We start from the raw sequence: 19,232 nt of genomic DNA, 5'->3' as shown, positions 1-19,232 counted from the left end.
TGTCAAGACAGATTGATGTAGCCGAATGACCAGATCGGGCTATCATGTCCGACTCCCGGCCGAGCTGGCTGCCGATCAGCCGCGCTTCGGACTGGCAACCTTCCAGCCTTGTTTTCTCTGAGCAGATCGTCTGCAAATACTCCGTGCCAGGGGTAGTATTTAATGGATCATGAGGGCAGCCGATCCGTGAGACCAAGATGGTTGGTCTTTCTTTTGCACTAAGAGATAGATGACTACGGTGTTCAAACAAGTGCCCGCTGGGGCCGACAATCCACCAACCAAGATGGTTGTAACGCCTCGGTCCTTTCTGTCCTGGATTCGGTGTCGACAGCCAGGCCAGACAGAGACGCCTACCCACCGACTGGAGCACTTGAAAACGGATGGCGAGTATATCGTGCGGTTTGACGGCCCGGACGATCCGTTGAAGCCGCTGAACTGGAGCTTCACGAAGAAGACTGTGACGACTATCTTATACGGCTTAATTACAATGGGTATGCGTGCCATGTCTCTATTGCTCTATTAATAATTATTAGCTGACATGGATCCTCTTTCATTAATTAGGAACTGCATGGGCCAGCTCTGCGTAAGCTTAATCAACATCAACCATGACTGATCCTGTCGATTCACTACTAACCAACACTGTACGCAGGTTCTCCCCTGCCATCTCCGCAGTCGATAACAGTTACCACATCTCCGAGGATGTAGGCCTACTCGGTATCTCACTGTTCCAGTTCGGCGTCGGCCTTGGTCCCCTTATCTGGGCGCCGTGCTCGGAGTTCTACGGCCGGAAGGTCGCAGTCCTGGCGCCCTACACCGTTGCAGTTGCGCTGACATTTGCAACGGCCGTCTCCAAAGACGTGCAGTCCATCATGATCACCCGTTTTTTCACAGGATTCTTCGGGTCCGCCCCCACCACCAACGTGGGCGGCGTGCTCGCTGACATCTGGCAGCCGCAGCATCGCGCAGTCGCGGTCACAGTGTATGCGCTCACGCTCGTCTCGGGGACAGTTATTGCGCCCATTGTGGGCGGGGCAATTGCCGTGACAGGTCTGGACTGGAGGTGGATGGAATACGTAAGTCCAACCACCAAGAAGTGACGAGACGATTCCTCTATCTAACGCAACTTGCCGATTGATATAGATCACCGGCATGATCATGGTCCTAGCCCTACTGCTCGGTCTCGTGTGCCTGGACGAGAGCTATGCGCCTGTAATCCTCGTCGCCAAAAGCCGGCGACTCCGACTGCAGTCCGGTAACTGGGCGCTACATGCCGAGCACGAGGAATGGGATGCCGGCGTCAAGGAAGTAGCAGCCCGTTACCTCGTCCGGCCCTTCCAGCTGCTGTTCACCCCGATCTGTTTCCTTATTGCTCTATACGCCTCCTTTGTCTACGGCATTCTCTACCTCACCCTAGCCTCGTTTCCCATCCAGTTCCAGCAGCTACGCGGTTGGAACGCCCTCGTCGGGTCGCTGCCTTTTCTGGCACTCCTCGTGGGCATCTTGCTCGGCGCAGTCGTTAATATTATCAACCAACGCTTCTATACCCAGCGCTTCCGAGCAAATAACAACCGGCCCGTTCCAGAGGCCCGCCTCCCGCCGATGATGGTCGGCTCTATCTTCTTCGCCGCGGGCTTGTTTATTCTTGGCTGGACCAGTGACCCGCAGACCATCTGGTTTGGACCTATCTGCGGTGCAGCCTGTACAGGGCTCGGCTTCTTCACTATCTTCCAGGCATCGCTGAACTATCTCATTGATACCTTCCAAAAGTCATCTGCGAGTGCCGTTGCGGTCAACACCTTCTTGCGTAGTGTCTTTTCTGGCGCCTTCCCCTTGTTTGCGAATGCAATGTTTCATCGATTGGGCACTCCGTGGGCGTCGAGTGTGCTGGGCTTTGTTGCCATCGCGCTGATTCCAATCCCGTTTCTGTTTTATGTGTTTGGCCGGCGCATTCGGGCGAAGGGGAAGTGGTCCAAAGGGTCTGTTTAGGTTGGCTAATTGGAAGCTTCGATCTTGAGTGACGGTATCATCAGATCTGTGGCTACAACACGCCGCTAGGAATGGGGCTCTGTATCGCAGGCCTTCATGTGTACCAACTGCCACAGATACCCCACAAGAGCTCATCTTGGGACCTTGGGAGCAAATGGAAGGCAAAGGAAAAGAAGTGATGCCAGAGAGTGGAAGTGGGAAAGAGGAGGATGGCAGAAATATCGTGCTTGAAATTTCCTATTATCCCTTTTTTCTTTATTCCACTGGAGGGCGTTAGTGACTAGAGGGACTACTTAAATGCTCAGGTAGCCCCCCATCAGTTAGTGAAGCTCTTTCAAACTCCTATGTTATAAGCTCTCTTATCAAACTAAGGCGACTTCCGAGGCATTTATGAAACAAAATCAAAAGCACTATTGCTAAGAAACGCGATCAAAAATCCTTATATTGACCGTAAAGGAATGGATATGCTCGTTTGATCATGTCCGCGCCCTGTGTACAGATTAGCAAGGTCTATCGAGTTCATACCCAACTTACCTTTTCCCCAATCATGTAGACTGAATTTTGAATACGACAGTCTGGGATAACGGGAATGATAGAGGCATCAACGACACGTAGATTCTTCGTGCCGTGCACTCGGAGCTCGGGATCGACAACACCCTGCTGGATATCCCGGGACAGCCTGGCCGTTCCACAAGGGTCTAAGAACAAGCTTAGCACAAATCACGTAGAGCTGGGCTGGGAGAGGCCAGCTCACGGAATCCGGTCTGCGATCGATCCAGAATGACGCGGTCCATCTCCTCATCGGAGTCGCGCGGCATGGGCCATGGGTAATCTTCGCCGATGATCTCTTTCATCCCTTCGCCCTTCATCAAGATATCGTCAATGAACCGGACACCTTCTCTCAGAGCCAGGATATCAAGCTCATCGGAGAAGTAGTTGAGGTTAATATACGGCTGTTCGTGCGGGTCCAACGAGGTCAACCGGACGAATCCATTTTTCGATCGAGGACGAACGAGATCCACGATGACGGTTAACCAATCTCCCTCCGGTGGAACGGGGAATTGCCACTGGAAGGCATCGGCGAACATTGGCTGCATGATCATCAGCGCGTCAATCCACACGCGAAGTTTCGGTCTCCACATACGACAAAGTCAATCTCGAAATGAGGCTGGCCCTCAGGTCCAAATGGGTCTTTGCCGCCATTCTTCGCTTTGGCTTCGCGGTAAACTTCGTACTTCTCCAATCGCTCGTCGATTCGAGGAAGAGCCACCAGCTCCAGGAGCCCACTCGAGAGTGGACCTGTCTTGTCGTCGAGGTATTGCTGCAGGACATCGCTGTGCGCCGGGCCGGGCCGAAGCAAATAACTATCCAGACCCAGACCATCTTTCAAGTGGAAGACGTGAGGGAGAATGGGATGATCAAGCAGGTTCTCTCCGACGTGTTCGGATATGACAACCGGCTCGATTCCATGTCGGGCCAGTTCTACCCTTGGTCCCACGCCGGAGAGAAGCAGCAGCTTGGGTGTCTCGAAAACACCACAGGAAAGTATGATCTCGCGGTTGGCTCGGATGGTGATTTCGGATTTGTCATGTCGGAGAACGGTGATGCTGGTCGCGGTTCCCTCGTCGAAATTGACCTTTCTCGCCACTGTCGATGCCATCACATCCACGTTGGACTTACCCTTCACGAAGACGGAACTATTCGACCGAACTCCGTTGTAGATGGTATTCATGCAGTGGGTGAGGCCATTCATTTGACCAGAAAATACATCATCTTGCAATGGGTGTCCCATGCTCGTCCAAGCCTTCGTCAAGGCATCGCGGAATGGACGCAATTGCGGTAGGAGACTCGCATGGGAAATATGAAGGGGGCCTTCTCGACCGAGTCGGGAGAATTTGGGATCGTAGTGGTGACCGTCATCGTGGTAGCTTGCCGGCTAGAATGAAGGCACGATCTCAATTAACTGTCTCGTAGGATTCAGTAAGATATCTGACCTTCTCAAGATATTTCTGGCATTGGTCCCACGTCCATTCGTCTCCGCCATACTCGGCCCATGCATCGAACGTCGGTTTGCTTCCGGGAATCCAGGTATAGTAGTTCAGGCTGCTACTGCCACCCAGAACCTTTCCTCGTGTATTCGGCTTCTCGACCCGTTCGTAGTCGGGCTTGTCGACGAAGGTTGTTTGGTAGGCCCAGTCGTACTGGCTGTTGCGGAGTTCGAAGGCGCGAGCCGGCGTGGTGATCTCTGAAATGTCGTTTGGATTCCTTCGCTCCAATCAGCAGCAGGTCATCAACTCCTTGGGTCATTCTAGTCAATACTCGACCCCAGCTTCGACGACCAAAACCTTGACGTTGGGATTCTCCGCCAATCTGCCAGCGACGACATTCCCGGCCGTACCCCCTGGCTAGTTAGAAAGGACGGTTTGCATGTTTGGGCTCTACATACCACCGACGATGATGAAATCGTAGCTATCAGCAAAGGGCTGACCCATAATTGCCAAGAGATGCCCGAAAATCCAACTGGTCTGACGGATCGGAGAATGGGGGCCATTCTTATCAACAAAGACGCCATCAGGATTCAGAAACGTGCCAGAGAGACTAGAGATGGGGGCTTAAACTTCACTTCGTGTTCACGTCATCCGATGCTCCGGAGCTCGGATTCACTCTGGTCCAGTAATATGTTCGTTCAGTGCTGCCTGAACAGGAGCGTGTGGGTTGCACAGTAGCACCAGACATGGAACTGCCGTGAGGGTGATCCAGTTAGGCTCACAATGACGGGGCACAGAGCAGTCCACAGGCAGTCCAACTTGAGGGTATATGTTGGTCGGAGGGCTGAGAATCATACAATCCAGTGCGACATGATATGAAAGGTTGATGGCGTCGGTTATGTACAGCGTAACTAACTAGTTATATCGTCGATCTCCATGAAAGAGTTACCCAGCCACTCCCCGCTAGCAAAAAAATCATTACAACGTGAGATACACAGCTCATCCGGTCCTAGGCTTACAGATTGCCAAAGGTCTTCTCCTGGAACAGCCAGCTGCGACTGGTCGACTCCAAATAATCTGGTACCCATTTGGGTATTGGAAACAATGGGCACTCGTGGGAGTCTGCATTCCCCGGGGGACTTAGAGCAGCCAACGCCTGCTCCAACGGATATGTCTCTGCCCCGAGGACCTGATCAAAGCCACAGGGATCCATCGTAGCCGGGAGCACTGCAATTGGGGGCGTAAATGTGTCTGATATATTCGGTTCACTCAGAGAGGCTCGTAAGATGCCATGCAGCCCCCCCAGAAGCTTCAACCCTCTTTGGACAATGCCGTAGTTCGGAGCCAGTTGGCACAATAGATTGAACGCGTCGAAGAAGGTTGCGTAGTGACATTGCAGCTCGGCATCAGGGCTGATTTGTATGCCTTCCATCTCGAGTCTTCTCTGATCTGCCTGGATAGAGAGTAAACAGACCCCCAGCGACGCGAGCGCGTCGATGAGCGAGATTGGAAGCATGAAGAGTCGATAGGAGGCCCCATTATCCGACAGAACGTATGTCTTCTGAATGGAGGTGATTACTTTGCAGGTGACATTCATCAAGGATCGGCGATGCGAGAGGGCGAGGAAAATAAGGCCTTTGTCTGAGCACACCCTGCTCTTACCACGAAGGCTGTGGCAGGGGTCGGCAAAGGCCCCGTAAAGGGCGGCCTTGGTACTGAATATGGACAAGTACAACGTCTCTCGTTTGGAGATTATTGACGGCTCCACCGTATCCCATGATTTATCAGGGTTGTCAATCCAGAACGGGGCTGGGAGTTGATTCGCAATGACTTCCTCGAATTGCTGCGCGAATTCAGCGACAACAAGTGGGTCTCGCTGGTCGTCCTGCCACGCAGGAGGGCTCATGAAGGCGGTTTGCCAGCGTGCCAGCTTGATATGGAAGATTCGGTCGGTGAATGGAGTGAGGATATAAGGGCTCGTGGTGAGTGCTTGGATGGTATCGTGAGGAACGTCTATGTCGAAGTAGCCTTCCGGGATGAGAGGCCAGTGGCCGAAGGAAGTGCACATGTAACTAAAAGCACCGTTAGGGAAGTACGTACTGGAGCGAGGATACGAGAACTCACCGATCAAATACGTAGATATTCCAGAAAGTTCGCCTTCGCATCTCCATTTCCAGCTCGGTCAAAGGAAGATTGGGATGTTGCAAATGCAGGCCCATCTCATGGACATCTTTGATGGTCGTGGTCAACACCGACCAGCATTCTCGTAGCCGAGCATAGTTCTTGAGATAGCCGACGTGAAAGAATTGATATTGAACAGTTATGAGACTGGGCTTCTTCTCCGCCGACCGAGACTTCTCCAGTCTGCCGGCGAGCGAATAGAACCATTGCTCGACGCCGCCAAGATCTACCTTCAGAATTCCCTCAGTCGGGTATTTGACGTGGGGCAGGTTTTGTAAACTGATCAGACAGATGCGAAGGATCAGGATGCCAAAGTCGTAGTCCTCGTCGATACTGGCGGCGCCCGGTTTTGTGCCAGCATGAATAGCCCACCAGGAAGCGTACTGCGATCTAAATGATTCAGCGTGCACCAGCTCCTGTAGCCGGTTGAATTCTTGTATCCACATGTGGATGAGAAAATCAACGGTCGACCGGTCCGGCCAATTCTCCTGCAATGATGATGGTTCCGGACGAGCTCCCTGAATGGGTAATGTTGCCTCTGAGAGCTCTGGCGAGCGTTGCGATTCTCTGTAAAATGGCGCTCGGGTTAGTGGGCTGCAATTAATTCTACAACTCCATATCGGGAGGAGAGATTGGACGAACAGTGTAAAGGAGATATTGGTGTCGTGTGTGTTGGGCTGCCAAATATAGTGCCCTGGTGGCGGATAGTCATAGCGTCTGGTCCTCGTCTCGCTCGAGTCAGACTCTGATGATGGACTAGCAGCGGAAAAACATTCTTTTTGGTGACGATTCCATGATGGTTTGGATCGTCGCTCGCTTTGAGGCGGACGGCGGCTTTTGCTGATACCCGTTTGTACTAGACTGCTGGAATAGACACAGAAATGCTCGACTCCTCGAGCGGTGCAATGGTTGCATGGCTTCTCACGATTGCACTGGAATGTCTTAGCATGCTTGGCTCGTAAGCAGGGACCGGGAATACACACCCGTTGCTTTCTGCGATTGCATTCCAGGCAAGACTTGATCGGTTTGCATCGAGATCTCTTCTGGGGCGGCATATCTGGAGAGTAACTCGGACAATGCATGTACTTTGGTTCGAAATGACTGATATTCGACGTGCTTGTTTCCGTGCGGACTCCCATGCGTAGTTGTAGGATTTCCGAGTCGGCAGAGTACGCGCCCCCATTGGCCCCCAAGTCGGCATGTCGGCGCACTCTATGTCCAGCGGAGGTGTCGACCACATGGCGAATACAAGCTTGCTTGGCAAAAGAGAGGAAAGGGCCCCCTTTTCGGACCCAATGGCTGACGATGTTTCAGCTTGACGATCGAAAGCAGATGCAATGCGAGCGAAGGATTACTTACCTTCCGGCCCACCTCGTTTTTGCTTCAATCCTTCGAGGATCATTCCTAAACGAGGGTTTCGTCGCGACAGGGCCTACCTAGAGACAGTTGGGCGAGACCAATCAGCACGGAGGCCGGACAAAAAACGTCCGTTGGTCGCATTGGCCTGGTGGCTCTGCAGGGTTATATTTGGGCAAATCGCGTATGCTGCTAGCAGGCGAGAATCGCAGGCGCTGCGCCCGTAGCCCTCCTTCTCATCACTATGACCTGGGTTTCCTCAACGTCTCCAGGACTCTGGAGGTCGTTGCGGAGATCGACCGAGACCAGTCCTCAAGACAATCCTTGGCCCCGTCTCTCGTCTAAGTCGTTCAGATCGGGGAATCGGGGACCCGGGGACCTGGGATTTCTTGAATCATGCTCGACGTTTGCGCCCCCAACATGGAGAAAATCCGGCGCGCTGACGGAAGTCGGCGACTATCCACTCCGTAAAGCCAAACCGCTGCAGAGAATCCACGATGGTTTCCCAGTTTCCAGCTGTCAGTAAGCATCAGCCCCATCGCGCTGATCTTCCACGCCGTCGCAGGTCGGTCGGCCAGATTCCGAGCGCGCCGTTCGATTGAAACCCCCCTGCGCCATTGATCTGCAGCTCGTCTATCAGTCCCGATTTCCGCAAGGCCAAGATGGACTTGACGACCTTCCAGGTCCATCCTAGCGTAGTGATGCCTTTATATTTTCCCATTTGTTGACGTCTCCGCCAACGTTATCCGGGCACAGACGTTCCCCACGGACTATTCGGTGCCTCGTGTATCTCGGATTCCGTCCGTCCACTTCATATGCTCGCCTCTTCCGAAGGTTGGCTGGTCTGGCATGCATATGGTCATTCCCAAGATCGCGGACTTGCCCCTCGAATAAGCAGCGTAGGTTCAGGTTGATGTGACGTAGGACTGGTGCGATCCAACTACAGTCACCACACCAGTCCGACAAGGATCAGTCCCTTGCCTACGTTGCTCAGTGCCTTCTACAAAACGCAAGAAGTCACCATATTGAGCAATCAGACCATACAGTTAGGACGGGCGTTGTGAGGCTGAACGTCAGCGCGCGCCGACTCCCCCAACCAGCACGCGGTGGGAGGCAAATAGCCTAACAATAGTTTAAATCATGCACTTTGGTTGCGCATGACCGATCCTTGCACTTGCTGGGTGGAGATTAGCATATCGGCGCGTCGATATATGGGATGGGTATCTTCAATAGCCTCAAATGGCCTGAGCCTATCAGAAGGTCCCTGTCGGGATATTGCGAAACGCATACTACCAATTAAACGTTAGATCACTCCGATTCCAATCCTTCGACATCTCTAGCGCTCCACACAGCCCAACTTACCTCACGCTCTTGATCATCCTCAATGGTACGCCACTTCCGGCCTAGCCAGGAAAATTGACTCATTTAATATCCAGGATGGTTATTACTCCTGCGTCAGACGTGAGAAGGAACCAAAGTGGATAACCCCACCGTCGACGGGGCGATTCCACTATCTAGAACGTCCATCGCCGCAGGGTCGGTTCGATCCCACGCGGCGCCCATGCCCAGGAGTGGGGACATGCCCAATATGTCGAGTTGCGCAGGGAAATCCTGTATGTTGTGAGCATCTGGGAGACGCAATCGATTGATTGTAGGAATGCCTTACGAAGGTTGAAAAGAGCCGTCTAGCCGCCGCTGGCCTCGAGGGCCAAGGTGCGCAGAGCTTCCCGGAGTTGAGGGGACGATCATTACGTAGACGAACTGACTGAGATAATATTTGCACAATCAGGGATCATGAAACAGTTGGTGTTGATAGGGGGTGAGATTTGCGTGCATCCTTTCTCTGCAGGGCGGTTCGAGCCATTTGGTAGATAGCTAGGCTTCGCGGCTGGAATAGTGACGAATGGTGACAAGTCCAGGTCCGATTCAGATCGCGTAATCAGCTGGCACACCAGCGCGGCCGTTTGCTTTCTTTGCATTAGCGCGTGGTCATTTGGGGACGTCGCGTTTTCTGCCCTCGTTGACCTTCACTACCTCATGTTGCCCGTTCCTGGCCAGGCGTCTGACATCTCTGCGCGCACCAAAGCCGAGGATGAGCCCTTCTTCTTGATTATTGGTCCATGCCGCGATGTGACTGGGTTGGGGTCGGGAACGATGGATGCAGTGATCAGCGCGTGAGAAAGGACAAGTACGGGTTCGAGGTCGATATTCCACCTGTGGTCAATGACCCACCCAGAGTGCGTTGAATTTACCAATCTCTATCTCGTCTATACCAGGGCGTGCACGATTCTAAATACCTTGCAGCAAATCGGCTCACTGATGGGACCTTCATTATTTCGAATCATAATGGACCCAATGTGTCAATTCCGAGGTGGCATGACGCCGATGACTACTTTCCGTTGATCATCAACTGCCGTCGTTCCAAATCTCGGGTGACGCACGGCAAGATCACATAGGGACTTGACTTCCCTTCACTGCTGACATACATGTCTCGCTGACATGGGAGGATTACTTCCAGAGGTTTGGATTGACAAACCTATACGATTCTGATTTCGTTCTCTCGTGGTGTATTTCAGACAATCAATAACATTAAATGGCAGGGCTCGATATTCAACCTCGTCGACTCGAACTCAAAAATCTAGAATGACACAAAATCTCCAAACGATGGGAAAGTCAATAACCAGTGAAAGCAAAAGATAAAAGGAGCCCGGAATCGTCACCAAAATACGTCCATCAATCGTACCAGTTGTGCACTGTCGAGGGCAAGTTTCTCTTGCCAAGTGAATGCCGCCGTTTATTCCAGCCCCTACCCATCAAGCGGTCGGCGATCCTTTTCATAAAAAACCGTTGCCCTTGGAAGATCCATTCGGGCAAGCAACGGAGGTTTTCCTCCTTCTCGGACTCGACGACGTTCCGTTGCTGGTAGGGCTTAATGGAGCTTTGTCCATTTCTTTCGCCGCTTCCACGCACTGCCTCTGGTGCTTTCGGAGCTGAGCCACTTCAACCAAACACTCCTCCTCACCATCATTGATCGAGTACAGGCAAGGGAAAACAGTAAAAAAGCTCCCATCCTGACCGACAGGAGCGATTGCAGTCCCTCTGAAATCTCCGTCGCTCGGGAAGGCGAAAGGCTTCCATTCATGACGCTCATCAGAATAGGAATCCTCGAAATCGATCTCGTATTTATGTTGAGCTCGCTGGACCAAACGCCAGAATCCTTTTGCTTCGCCTACAATCTTTGATATGCTTGCGTGAACGGCACCGTGTTGGGTTTGGGATATGAGCTTGGACAGTTGTCCCGACACGTTGTGAACCACACTGTTGGCTTTGCTCTCCACGGTCTCGTCTTGGGCTTTGGGATCGATCGAAAGAAGCATGGATCGAAGAAATCTTTCTTTCTCAGGGTCCTCACCGGCAAGATCGATGAGTGTCTCCCGAATGTCAGAATCGTCGGGCAAAATATAGTTGGGTTGGAAGATGTGCTTGTTGATCTCCCTCGACAAGATAGCAAGGGTGATAGCGAGACGCATATCCTTGGCCGCGGATGTGTTGGATGCCTTAAAAGGAAAATTCTGCTGTAAAAGATTCAAGTGATCTTTGCGAAACTTGTCCCAAATGGATTTGTCCTTTTATGATGATGGAATTAGCAGAGAGAGCCACTAAGTGGCCACTGAGACTTACTTCGAGAACCTTAGCGTCAAGGTCTTGCTGAAAGCAGGATGATATTTCCCGTGTGGCCAGCTGGCAAAGGTTCGTAAAGCCGTTTATCCTATGTGCCATTCATGAGCCCAAAGTCGCGGTCTGGTAATCATTTCATGACTTACACCGCATCGTCGTTGATGTCAGAGTGCTCGACAGTAAAGCTTTCGAGTAATTGAAGCCGCGTCTGTTTTGCTTGCAAGGCCTTGTTCAAGGCCGCTTTCTCGGCCTGCAGTGCTCTAATATCCTTCTCTGCTGATGCTAGGGTCGATTTAAATGTCGACTCTGCGGTTTTCATCTCGGCAATTGTTCCGTCCCGATCTTTCAGCTTCTTCACAACAGCACTGATGCCATTCAAAGATTTTTGATGTTTGTTTCTCTCCTGTGTGAGCTCTGTGCGGATATCTGCCTTCTCACGTTCAAGCTCCTCCAGTTTCTTCTTGGATCCTTCGATAGCCTTGTCTTTCTCTTCAATCTGTGCGCCCAAAATGTTGTTGTGGGCAGCAGTCTACTTTTGCTTTCCTTTTTCCCTCTCTTTGGCTTCGAACATTTCCTCGATCGTATCTTGTTTTCTTTTCTCGAAGACTTTCAGTTTCTCCTGTTCTTCTTTCAACGCATTCTCCTTCGCTACAAGCTGCTCTTGGAGATGGATGGTTTCGTTGATCATTGCCAATGCAGCACGAGACTCAGGAATAGAAGCGAAGAAGTGGATTTGTTTGAAGAGCAGCTGAAGGTTCTGATGGCTTGCTTCAGAGGCAACAATCTGGCCCGCCGGGGCAACTTGGGTCATGGTAGACATGGTGAAAGCAAAATCGAGCTGGATAATTGAAGGTGGTATCAATCTTCAAGTTCTGATGGAGAGGAGTTCTGCTTAACGGAGGGGTCTCATTGATTCAATTTATAGATTTTGGTCAACGCATTTCGCTCAAACGCATTGAGTCGCTATCTTCTACCCAGGTGCTACCAGGTCGCTAGGGGCGTCTCTGATGCGAACCGTGCAAGCGAAGAGAAGACAAAAGTCCAGAACCAGGTAGATTGAGCCTCACTATCGAACAAAATGAGGGGTAATGCTGCTCTCGACATGCATATCTGCAAGCAAGCGCAGGGGTGCCGAGCGACGTGTCCCGAATAAAATGGATAGCACCCCTACACACGCGCCAGGGAACATCTACAAGGATGTACGTGTCTTGGATAGTATGGGCGCCTCGTTCTTTCTGCTGGTGATCGAACCTCCTCTCTCATATCCCTGTCCCAATAGCGCAGACGCGCTTTGATATTGTCCCTAGTAATCATTTGGCCTGAGAGTGAACTTTTCGGATTTTGGACTGAGTCGCGAGGCAGCCTATAGCATAATTTCATCTTGGGCAGGATGACGCACTTGCATTGCAGGGCTAAGCCGCGCGTGCATTTCCCAGAATTTGTTCGTTCTTGAATGATTATGCAGGTCTAGCAGCGGCTATTTCGGCGAGCAAGAAAATCAGTAAGAAATCAAGACAAGAATGAGCGGTATTATCTTGGGTATATGAGATAATGGTACTGGTCAACCCAAGCGCAGATATCTAATACTGTCGAAGTCGATTCAAACAAGACTGGACTGCTGGCATAACAAGAAAAAAACAAGTTGGCGGGGGGCGCCTGGTTGGTTAAGCACCCTTGTTGCGCTGGGTATAGTCCCAGGCCTTTCTCTCCTGCGCTTTCTCCATAGTGGACTGTTTCTTCTATTCAGTCTGCACTTTGCACTCGATCAGCCCCTTGTACGCCATCACGAGTCTAGCTCGGCTACACCGATACCAAGTCTATGTCAAGCAAGCAAAAAATGAATTTTAAGATAGAAACCTTCGTGAATGTTAAATGTGAGACATGAGCCTAAGGATGAAAGTTGTGATAAGTACTGATGCAAATTTACACCAAAAGGTGTGTATATATGCAGCGGGACAGATTGGTAGACCGGCCCACCAGAGGTATGGAGAGGATATAAGTAATAAGGCAGAGTAAAGAAAACACCAGCCACCCACCCAGAAACATGGAATGTCGGGTATTCCATCAACAACAGAACGATACATGAGATCCCAGACCCTTATTTGCTGTCGTACGTGATTACATGAGATTATATGTGTATGTCCAGGTCTAACGCCAATGCGCGATGTGCAATGCAAGAGAGATGCTCACGCTTCACCCCAGATGCCGAGCCCAGCGCCTACGCCGATAGCACTGTTGCTCTCAACACTTCCGCCGATGTCCCAGTAATTACGGCTGGACCCGGTCAGAGTGCGGCGGCTGGAGATAGCAGAAAGCTTGCTCTGGCTAGCGCAGCTGGAGCTCGGTCGACGCAGGTGTGGGCGGGCGAGAGGCGACGAGACACCTGCGGGCCCTGATACGCCAGAGTATTGCGATGCCCGTCGGGTTTGTGTTTGGGCGCGGGACTGTGCCCGTGCGACGAGGGGGTGGTGTTGGCGGATAATAGCCGCCCGGCGAGAAGCTTCTTGTGTATGACGGGGCGTAGAGGTCGGGGTATACTTGTCGATGGGCATGTATCCGCGACGACTAAAGCGGGTACGGAGATAGCGGAAGACCATCATGACATCAAGACCCCGTTCCCAGTACTCTTGCTCGTCTTGAAAGCGCGCTGGATCGGATAAGGAATCCGTGTCGGTTTGCTCGTCGTCTTCAATACCCCATTGCGCCTCGTGTTCCCGATTGGCGTCGGGAATAGTGGGCATGAATTGCGGGGACGGCATGGAATCGCCACGCGTAATATCCGCAGATGGAAGCGCAGTAGCCTCAGTAGCATTCTCGGAGGTAGTGCTCTTGGTAAGGCGGTTGAGAGACATGCCGGCATATTCGTTCGAGATGTCTTTGGTCATTTGGTAATACGTTGTGAACGCACCGGGGTGCTCGCAGAGCTGATGCACCAAGATCCCCAGTTCTCGAGCGATCTGTTGAAGAACACGACTCTGCCACAATGGTGGATCAGCTGGTTCTGGCTCGACTTCCTTTGCTAACGCACTCTCCATGTCCAACTTCTCAGACTTATTGGGGGCATCCTCGTCCGATATCAGAGACTCGCCAAATATGATAGATAGCATAGCATCATCAATTCCAATCAGATCCTGAATGACCTTGCGGGTGATGCGACGCCAGAACGACTCATCCGTCTCCGCCTCTCCCTCCAGGGGAGATGTAGTCCCTGCCGGTAGCTCGGAGAGCCTCTCTGGAGGAGTATAATCGGGAGATCGCGTATTGCTCGCCCGACTGGCACGACTATGCCTTCTCTGCCGGGTCTCGCGCTCAATCTCTTGTAGCACAGCCCGGCTCTGATCCATTCGCCATTTCTCGATCCGCTGCCAGCGGTCTCGCTCGACATCTGCCTCCCCTTCATCAACTGTATCTAGATGCCGCTGCACGCTAGAGCGGCGACGCTGCTGCTGGGGGTAGGCATGTATGGGCCGCTGGGGGTTGTACTGCTCATGCTGCCACAGCTGCTCCTGGGCAAGCTGACTGGACGCCTGGAAACTACCTAGGCCATCGTGGGCCGGCAGCATCGCTGGAGGACCTTGGTCCACTCGTGTGGGGGAGGTGGGGGGCAGTGACGGGGCGCGGAAGGCATGCAGCCCATCATCTAAACTGTCCAGTTCAGTCCCGTCCTCGTCCAGCTGCTCGTCTAGAGCATCCTCTGCATCCAAATCGCCGTCAGGACCAGCTGCCGAGCGAGTTGCAGTTCCAAAGGACCCAAAATCACTTAACCGGGATACCCCAGCGGTACACGTGCGATCTGTCGACGTCGTGTGCGTGTGAGCGGTCGGGGAGAAGAGCACCCATTGCGTGGTGTCATCTTCTTGCTGATCTGCCGAAGAGGAAGGGATATCCAGCCGTGGCGGGGGCTGAGGAGCCGAATACGAGGTTCTCCGACGAGAAGTCTGAGTTGGAACGCGGAAGGCCATCGCGAAGATTGGATTTGGTGTAGGAAGCGGGCCAGATGAGCGGTTCTCGACGGTTGGGCAGACTTGCCCGCAACGAGAGACCGCCGATGCGGCCAGCAGTAGAAGATTAGTTAAGTAATGTCTTGACAAGGCCAGTGGTCCAAGGCCAAGGAAAGAGTAACGGGGAGAATGGGAAAACCAAAACCTGATGAAACGCTCCCATCGGGTTGATGATGCGTTGATAAGAGCAGGTGATAAGGCGGTGGAGGTCGGATGATGCAAGTAGCGGTATCGGACCACCGTGGCTTCACTCTATCTCCATCGCATCATTATCGCGCGGTTCATGTGTCATACAAGGGGCCAAACGCATTTAGAGAACGAAGAAAAGGTACTGAAATACAGGACACAGCAAGTAAGCACGACAAAATAAAGGGGGTTACCTCCGCTCATGCGATGACCGTGGCATATGTGACTGCTCGTGTATGATTTCCCACTCTCACGTCTCATCTAAGATCGTAACAAAAGTAGTGCGCTCTTTCAGGCGGCACAGGCAGTTATTTCCCCCTTGGCTCCTACGGGTCTGACGTGGAGGATGTGGCGACACAGATCGACGGAATCCTCGCCCACTTATATATGCCCAACTGCAAGGATTCGCGCCGATCCTCGCAGCCCCCAATCTTGATTTCCTTGGGAAAATGGTGCAACGCCCAGTACAAGAAACGCATAGAACTCCCAGCTAGCATGGTCGCTAATTCAAAGGGTATATACAAGATTTCCAACAGAAGTAGCAGGGGGGTTCAACACGATCGTACACTGTTTCCTATCCAGCCAAGGCCTCTCCAACCCAGTCCATCTGTACCGCGCTCACGCCTCGGGCATAACTGCGGTTGGTGAACACGAATTCGTTGTACATGATAGCTTCGACCTTCTTGCCGAAAAGTACACTAGATGGATGAATAGCAACAGTCTGGTTGCCAACTACTGTGCGGTAGCTGCCGTCAGGGACCAGACGGGCGGTATTGCTCGCGAAGCCACACAGGAAGCTCTGCAGAATTAGGTCGGGCGAAGCATCGGCATTCTGATCCTGTCGCTCATCACGCGGCAGAAGTTTCGCCTGACGACACTGGGTGCGAAGCTGTTTACGCACATCCTAGAGGTCATGGATTAGTCTGGAACCAGAAACTACAAAGCGTGACAGAAACAACTTACCATCACCGACTGCATCGCCCGGTGCGAGACCAGGTGTCGTTCAGCCCAGGCCTTTCGGTCGACGTTCTCTGCTGCGTATGCCCGCGCTGTCGCCAGCATCGTCAGGTGATCTCCCTCACGCCGGTATAGGTCGCGTCGAGCCGTCTCAGCAGCCTCTTTCTTTTCCTCCGAGTTGGTGTTGAGGAAGATGTTCTCAACGCTGAGACATGAGATGATATCAATAACGTCGATCAGGCATTCTGTTCCATTCTCGGATGCCGCTAGTAATACCCGTCCCAGGGTGGGTGTGAGGGGCAGCTTCGCGATGTGCAGCCCGAGCTCACTGATCTGGCCATTCTCCTCCAGCGCATCGATGTTCAATAGTTGAAGGAGCGCTTTCTCCAGTGCCTCCCGTGGTGGCCGAGTCAAAAAGGGAAAGCGGACGATATCATCGACCCCACGCGCCTTCATGTTGAGCAGCGCTTGGCTCAAATCGCAGCGCAGGATTTCCGGCGTGTTCGTTTCGTCAAGAGTCAAATAATCCTTTTCGGTATATAGGCGAAAGCACTGTCCAGGGGCTTCACGGCCTGCACGACCCTTCCGCTGAATAGCGGCAGATTTTGAGATAGGCTTGACCAGCAAGGAGTCCAGGCCGAGCCGCGAGCGAAACTGCTTGACCTTCGCCTTGCCACAGTCCACCACGTACCGCACTCCAGACACCGTAACGGAAGTTTCAGCAATGTTAGTCGACAGAACTACCTTCCGGGTGCGAGGCGGTGCTGGGGCAAAGACGCGCTGCTGAGCTGCTTGAGGGAGCGCTGCAAATAGTGGTAGAACTTGGATTCGGGGTAGAGCGGGATCCATTCCAATGGCGTATTCATTGACCAGATGTTCTAGTGCTTCGACAGTCTCCTGGCCAGTGAGGAACACGAGGATATCACCTGGCATTGGCTCTTTGTAGTGAATTTGAAAGATGACCTTGAGGGCAGCATCTACAAAGTCATGGACGGGCTCTGGGGAGTAGATGGTTTTGACAGGGAACTGCCGACCCTTGATATGACAGACTGAGATATCCATCGACGTGTGGTCGCTTTTCTTTGTGTCTGCGGAGCCATTCGATTTGGCCTTTAGCTCCTGTTCCTGTATCTTGAACCCTTCCCGGAAGAATCCCTGTAGACTTTCCATATCGGCAGTAGCACTCATAACGACCACCTTCAACGGGACACCTCCTCGCCCTTCGCCATTCCCAGATACAAGATTGCGCAGGAATCCTGCCACTAGATCAACATTGACGCCTCGTTCGTGCACTTCGTCCACCACGACGGCACTGTACCGCGTCAGCCATGGATCATGCAACATTTCTTGCAGCAGCATTCCCTCGGTCAAGAATTTGACCCGAGTACTTGGTGAAGTTGATGTATCAAATCGTACGGAATATCCAACTTTGCTCGCTGGTGAAGACGACCCAAGCGGCGTGCCCATCTCTTCAGCCACACGGCGAGCCAGTGAAATGGCTGCGACGCGACGAGGCTGGGTGATGGCAATACACCCACCCACCATGGCAGACTTCGTTGTACCATCCTCCTGTGGTAGCTTTGCCTGAGTCGGTCGGCACCAGAATTCATTTACCAGAAACTGCGGGATCTGGGTACTCTTTCCGCTGCCAGTTTCGCCGACCAGAAGCATCACATCTTGCTCGCGCAGCTTCTGTCGGATCTCATCAGCGTGGCCGAATATAGGTAGCTTCTTGCGGAGTTCGTAGAGAGAATTGGCCTTTTCCCGTAGAGGTGCGAAGTTCGTCTTGGTATCGGAAAAGGATTTTGGCTTGGGGTTCGGTTTGGGCCTGGGTGCTGGGGCCTTGGTCGACGGCGGCGGGGGCTTAGCGTTGGCCTCTTTGGTCGGAGCTAATTCATCAGCTGGTGGAGCAGACACTCTGAGAGGATCTTTGGTCGTTTCGAGCCTCGGGACTTGAATTGGCTCCTTGTCATGTTGCGAACGAGGCTCGTCGGTAGGCTCATCGCGCTTCCGTTTCTTGGTGCGCTTCTTCTTGCGGCCACCCTCTTCAACTGGGGTGGACTCCGGGGCTGATTTTGAAACCTGCTTGGCAGCAGAGTCATCATCGGACTCGCCAAAGTAGGTATGCACCTTCTCGGGCATTATGGGAGAGGTCGTCAACAAAAAGAGCAAGTCGCGAGAGCGCAGCGCGAAACTCCGAAATTTTTCGCTTATCGCGTTATCGATAGCAGTATCGATAACGAGGCCCGGCGATCTCCAACAAATCAACAACCATCGATCGAGACTACTCCATCTAGAACCAGGGATACTGGAGACCTATGCAAGATGAGCTATTTGGTCTCTCAATCACAAATTTTCACTTCCACCGCAAGCTAGATCTGACCGACATCAGGTCCCGAAGTATGCAAGTGCCACCCATTCCACGCTCAGGCCTTGCTCTTTACCGAGTGACAGGATTACCAATAGACGAGTGTAAGTGAGCGGCGTCGACTTGGAATAACCATTAGCCTCGTCAGTTGGAAATATAATCCGCCAGTGTCCACTCACTACACGAACTAGAACAATTAAGCCCAATCGAATCCTGCGAACCACTCAGCCGGGCGACACGAACGGTACTTCTGTCACATTTTCCGACTGTGCAGCCTCGAGTGGCTCGACATATCCAAATCCACAAGCCAATCACTGCAGGTAGCGCACAACGTCGAGGTCTCGCCTGCGAACACAGAATTCGATAGACTCGGGCGTTGCCGTCGATCACCGAACATTCTGCGCGCTAACGAGGCGCTGACAGAAACCCTCCCCTGCGCCATTGCATCATCGTCCCTCCATCAACTCCGATCTCGTGGGCTCCAGCCACGCATCGATCGATCGTGCCCTCATCGATTGTGACCTGGCGTAT

The 19,232-nt window shown here is 52.6% G+C and overlaps 6 protein-coding genes across 6 annotated transcripts; 1 reads left to right on the top strand and 5 right to left on the bottom strand.

Annotated features, from left to right (window-relative positions):
• Window positions 1-229: 229 nt before the first annotated feature.
• N7459_001862 (MFS transporter) lies at window positions 230-1,986 on the top strand (the record flags this gene model as incomplete). Its single annotated transcript, XM_056941047.1, has 4 exons — window positions 230-491; window positions 562-583; window positions 650-1,073; window positions 1,141-1,986. 4 exons carry the CDS (start codon window positions 230-232, stop codon window positions 1,984-1,986), a joined length of 1,554 nt encoding a protein of 517 aa, XP_056802902.1.
• Window positions 1,987-2,415: 429 nt separating this feature from the next.
• On the bottom strand, window positions 2,416-4,478 carry N7459_001861 (GMC family oxidoreductase; the record flags this gene model as incomplete). Its single annotated transcript, XM_056941046.1, has 7 exons — window positions 2,416-2,475; window positions 2,521-2,684; window positions 2,741-3,077; window positions 3,131-3,922; window positions 3,981-4,251; window positions 4,306-4,387; window positions 4,433-4,478. The coding sequence occupies 7 exons, from the start codon at window positions 4,476-4,478 to the stop codon at window positions 2,416-2,418; spliced, it is 1,752 nt and encodes a 583-aa protein (XP_056802901.1).
• Window positions 4,479-4,989: 511 nt separating this feature from the next.
• N7459_001860 (fungal specific transcription factor domain-containing protein) lies at window positions 4,990-6,601 on the bottom strand (the record flags this gene model as incomplete). Its single annotated transcript, XM_056941045.1, has 2 exons — window positions 4,990-6,046; window positions 6,099-6,601. The coding sequence occupies 2 exons, from the start codon at window positions 6,599-6,601 to the stop codon at window positions 4,990-4,992; spliced, it is 1,560 nt and encodes a 519-aa protein (XP_056802900.1).
• A 3,744-nt stretch (window positions 6,602-10,345) lies between these two features.
• N7459_001859 (uncharacterized protein) lies at window positions 10,346-12,009 on the bottom strand (the record flags this gene model as incomplete). Its single annotated transcript, XM_056941044.1, has 4 exons — window positions 10,346-11,137; window positions 11,193-11,280; window positions 11,336-11,718; window positions 11,797-12,009. The coding sequence occupies 4 exons, from the start codon at window positions 12,007-12,009 to the stop codon at window positions 10,346-10,348; spliced, it is 1,476 nt and encodes a 491-aa protein (XP_056802899.1).
• A 1,366-nt stretch (window positions 12,010-13,375) lies between these two features.
• Window positions 13,376-15,151, bottom strand: N7459_001858 (uncharacterized protein; the record flags this gene model as incomplete). The annotated part of the gene is made up of 1 exon (XM_056941043.1): window positions 13,376-15,151. One exon carries the CDS (start codon window positions 15,149-15,151, stop codon window positions 13,376-13,378), a length of 1,776 nt encoding a protein of 591 aa, XP_056802898.1.
• A 799-nt stretch (window positions 15,152-15,950) lies between these two features.
• On the bottom strand, window positions 15,951-18,475 carry N7459_001857 (putative ATP-dependent RNA helicase (Hrh1); the record flags this gene model as incomplete). Its single annotated transcript, XM_056941042.1, has 2 exons — window positions 15,951-16,280; window positions 16,340-18,475. 2 exons carry the CDS (start codon window positions 18,473-18,475, stop codon window positions 15,951-15,953), a joined length of 2,466 nt encoding a protein of 821 aa, XP_056802897.1.
• Window positions 18,476-19,232: the final 757 nt, after the last annotated feature.

Source organism: Penicillium hispanicum (assembly GCF_028827665.1).
Source record: "Penicillium hispanicum strain IBT 35686 chromosome Unknown utg000002l_segment0_segment0, whole genome shotgun sequence".
NCBI classification, from domain to species: domain Eukaryota; kingdom Fungi; phylum Ascomycota; class Eurotiomycetes; order Eurotiales; family Aspergillaceae; genus Penicillium; species Penicillium hispanicum.
This window is presented reverse-complemented; position numbering and strand designations above follow the sequence as displayed.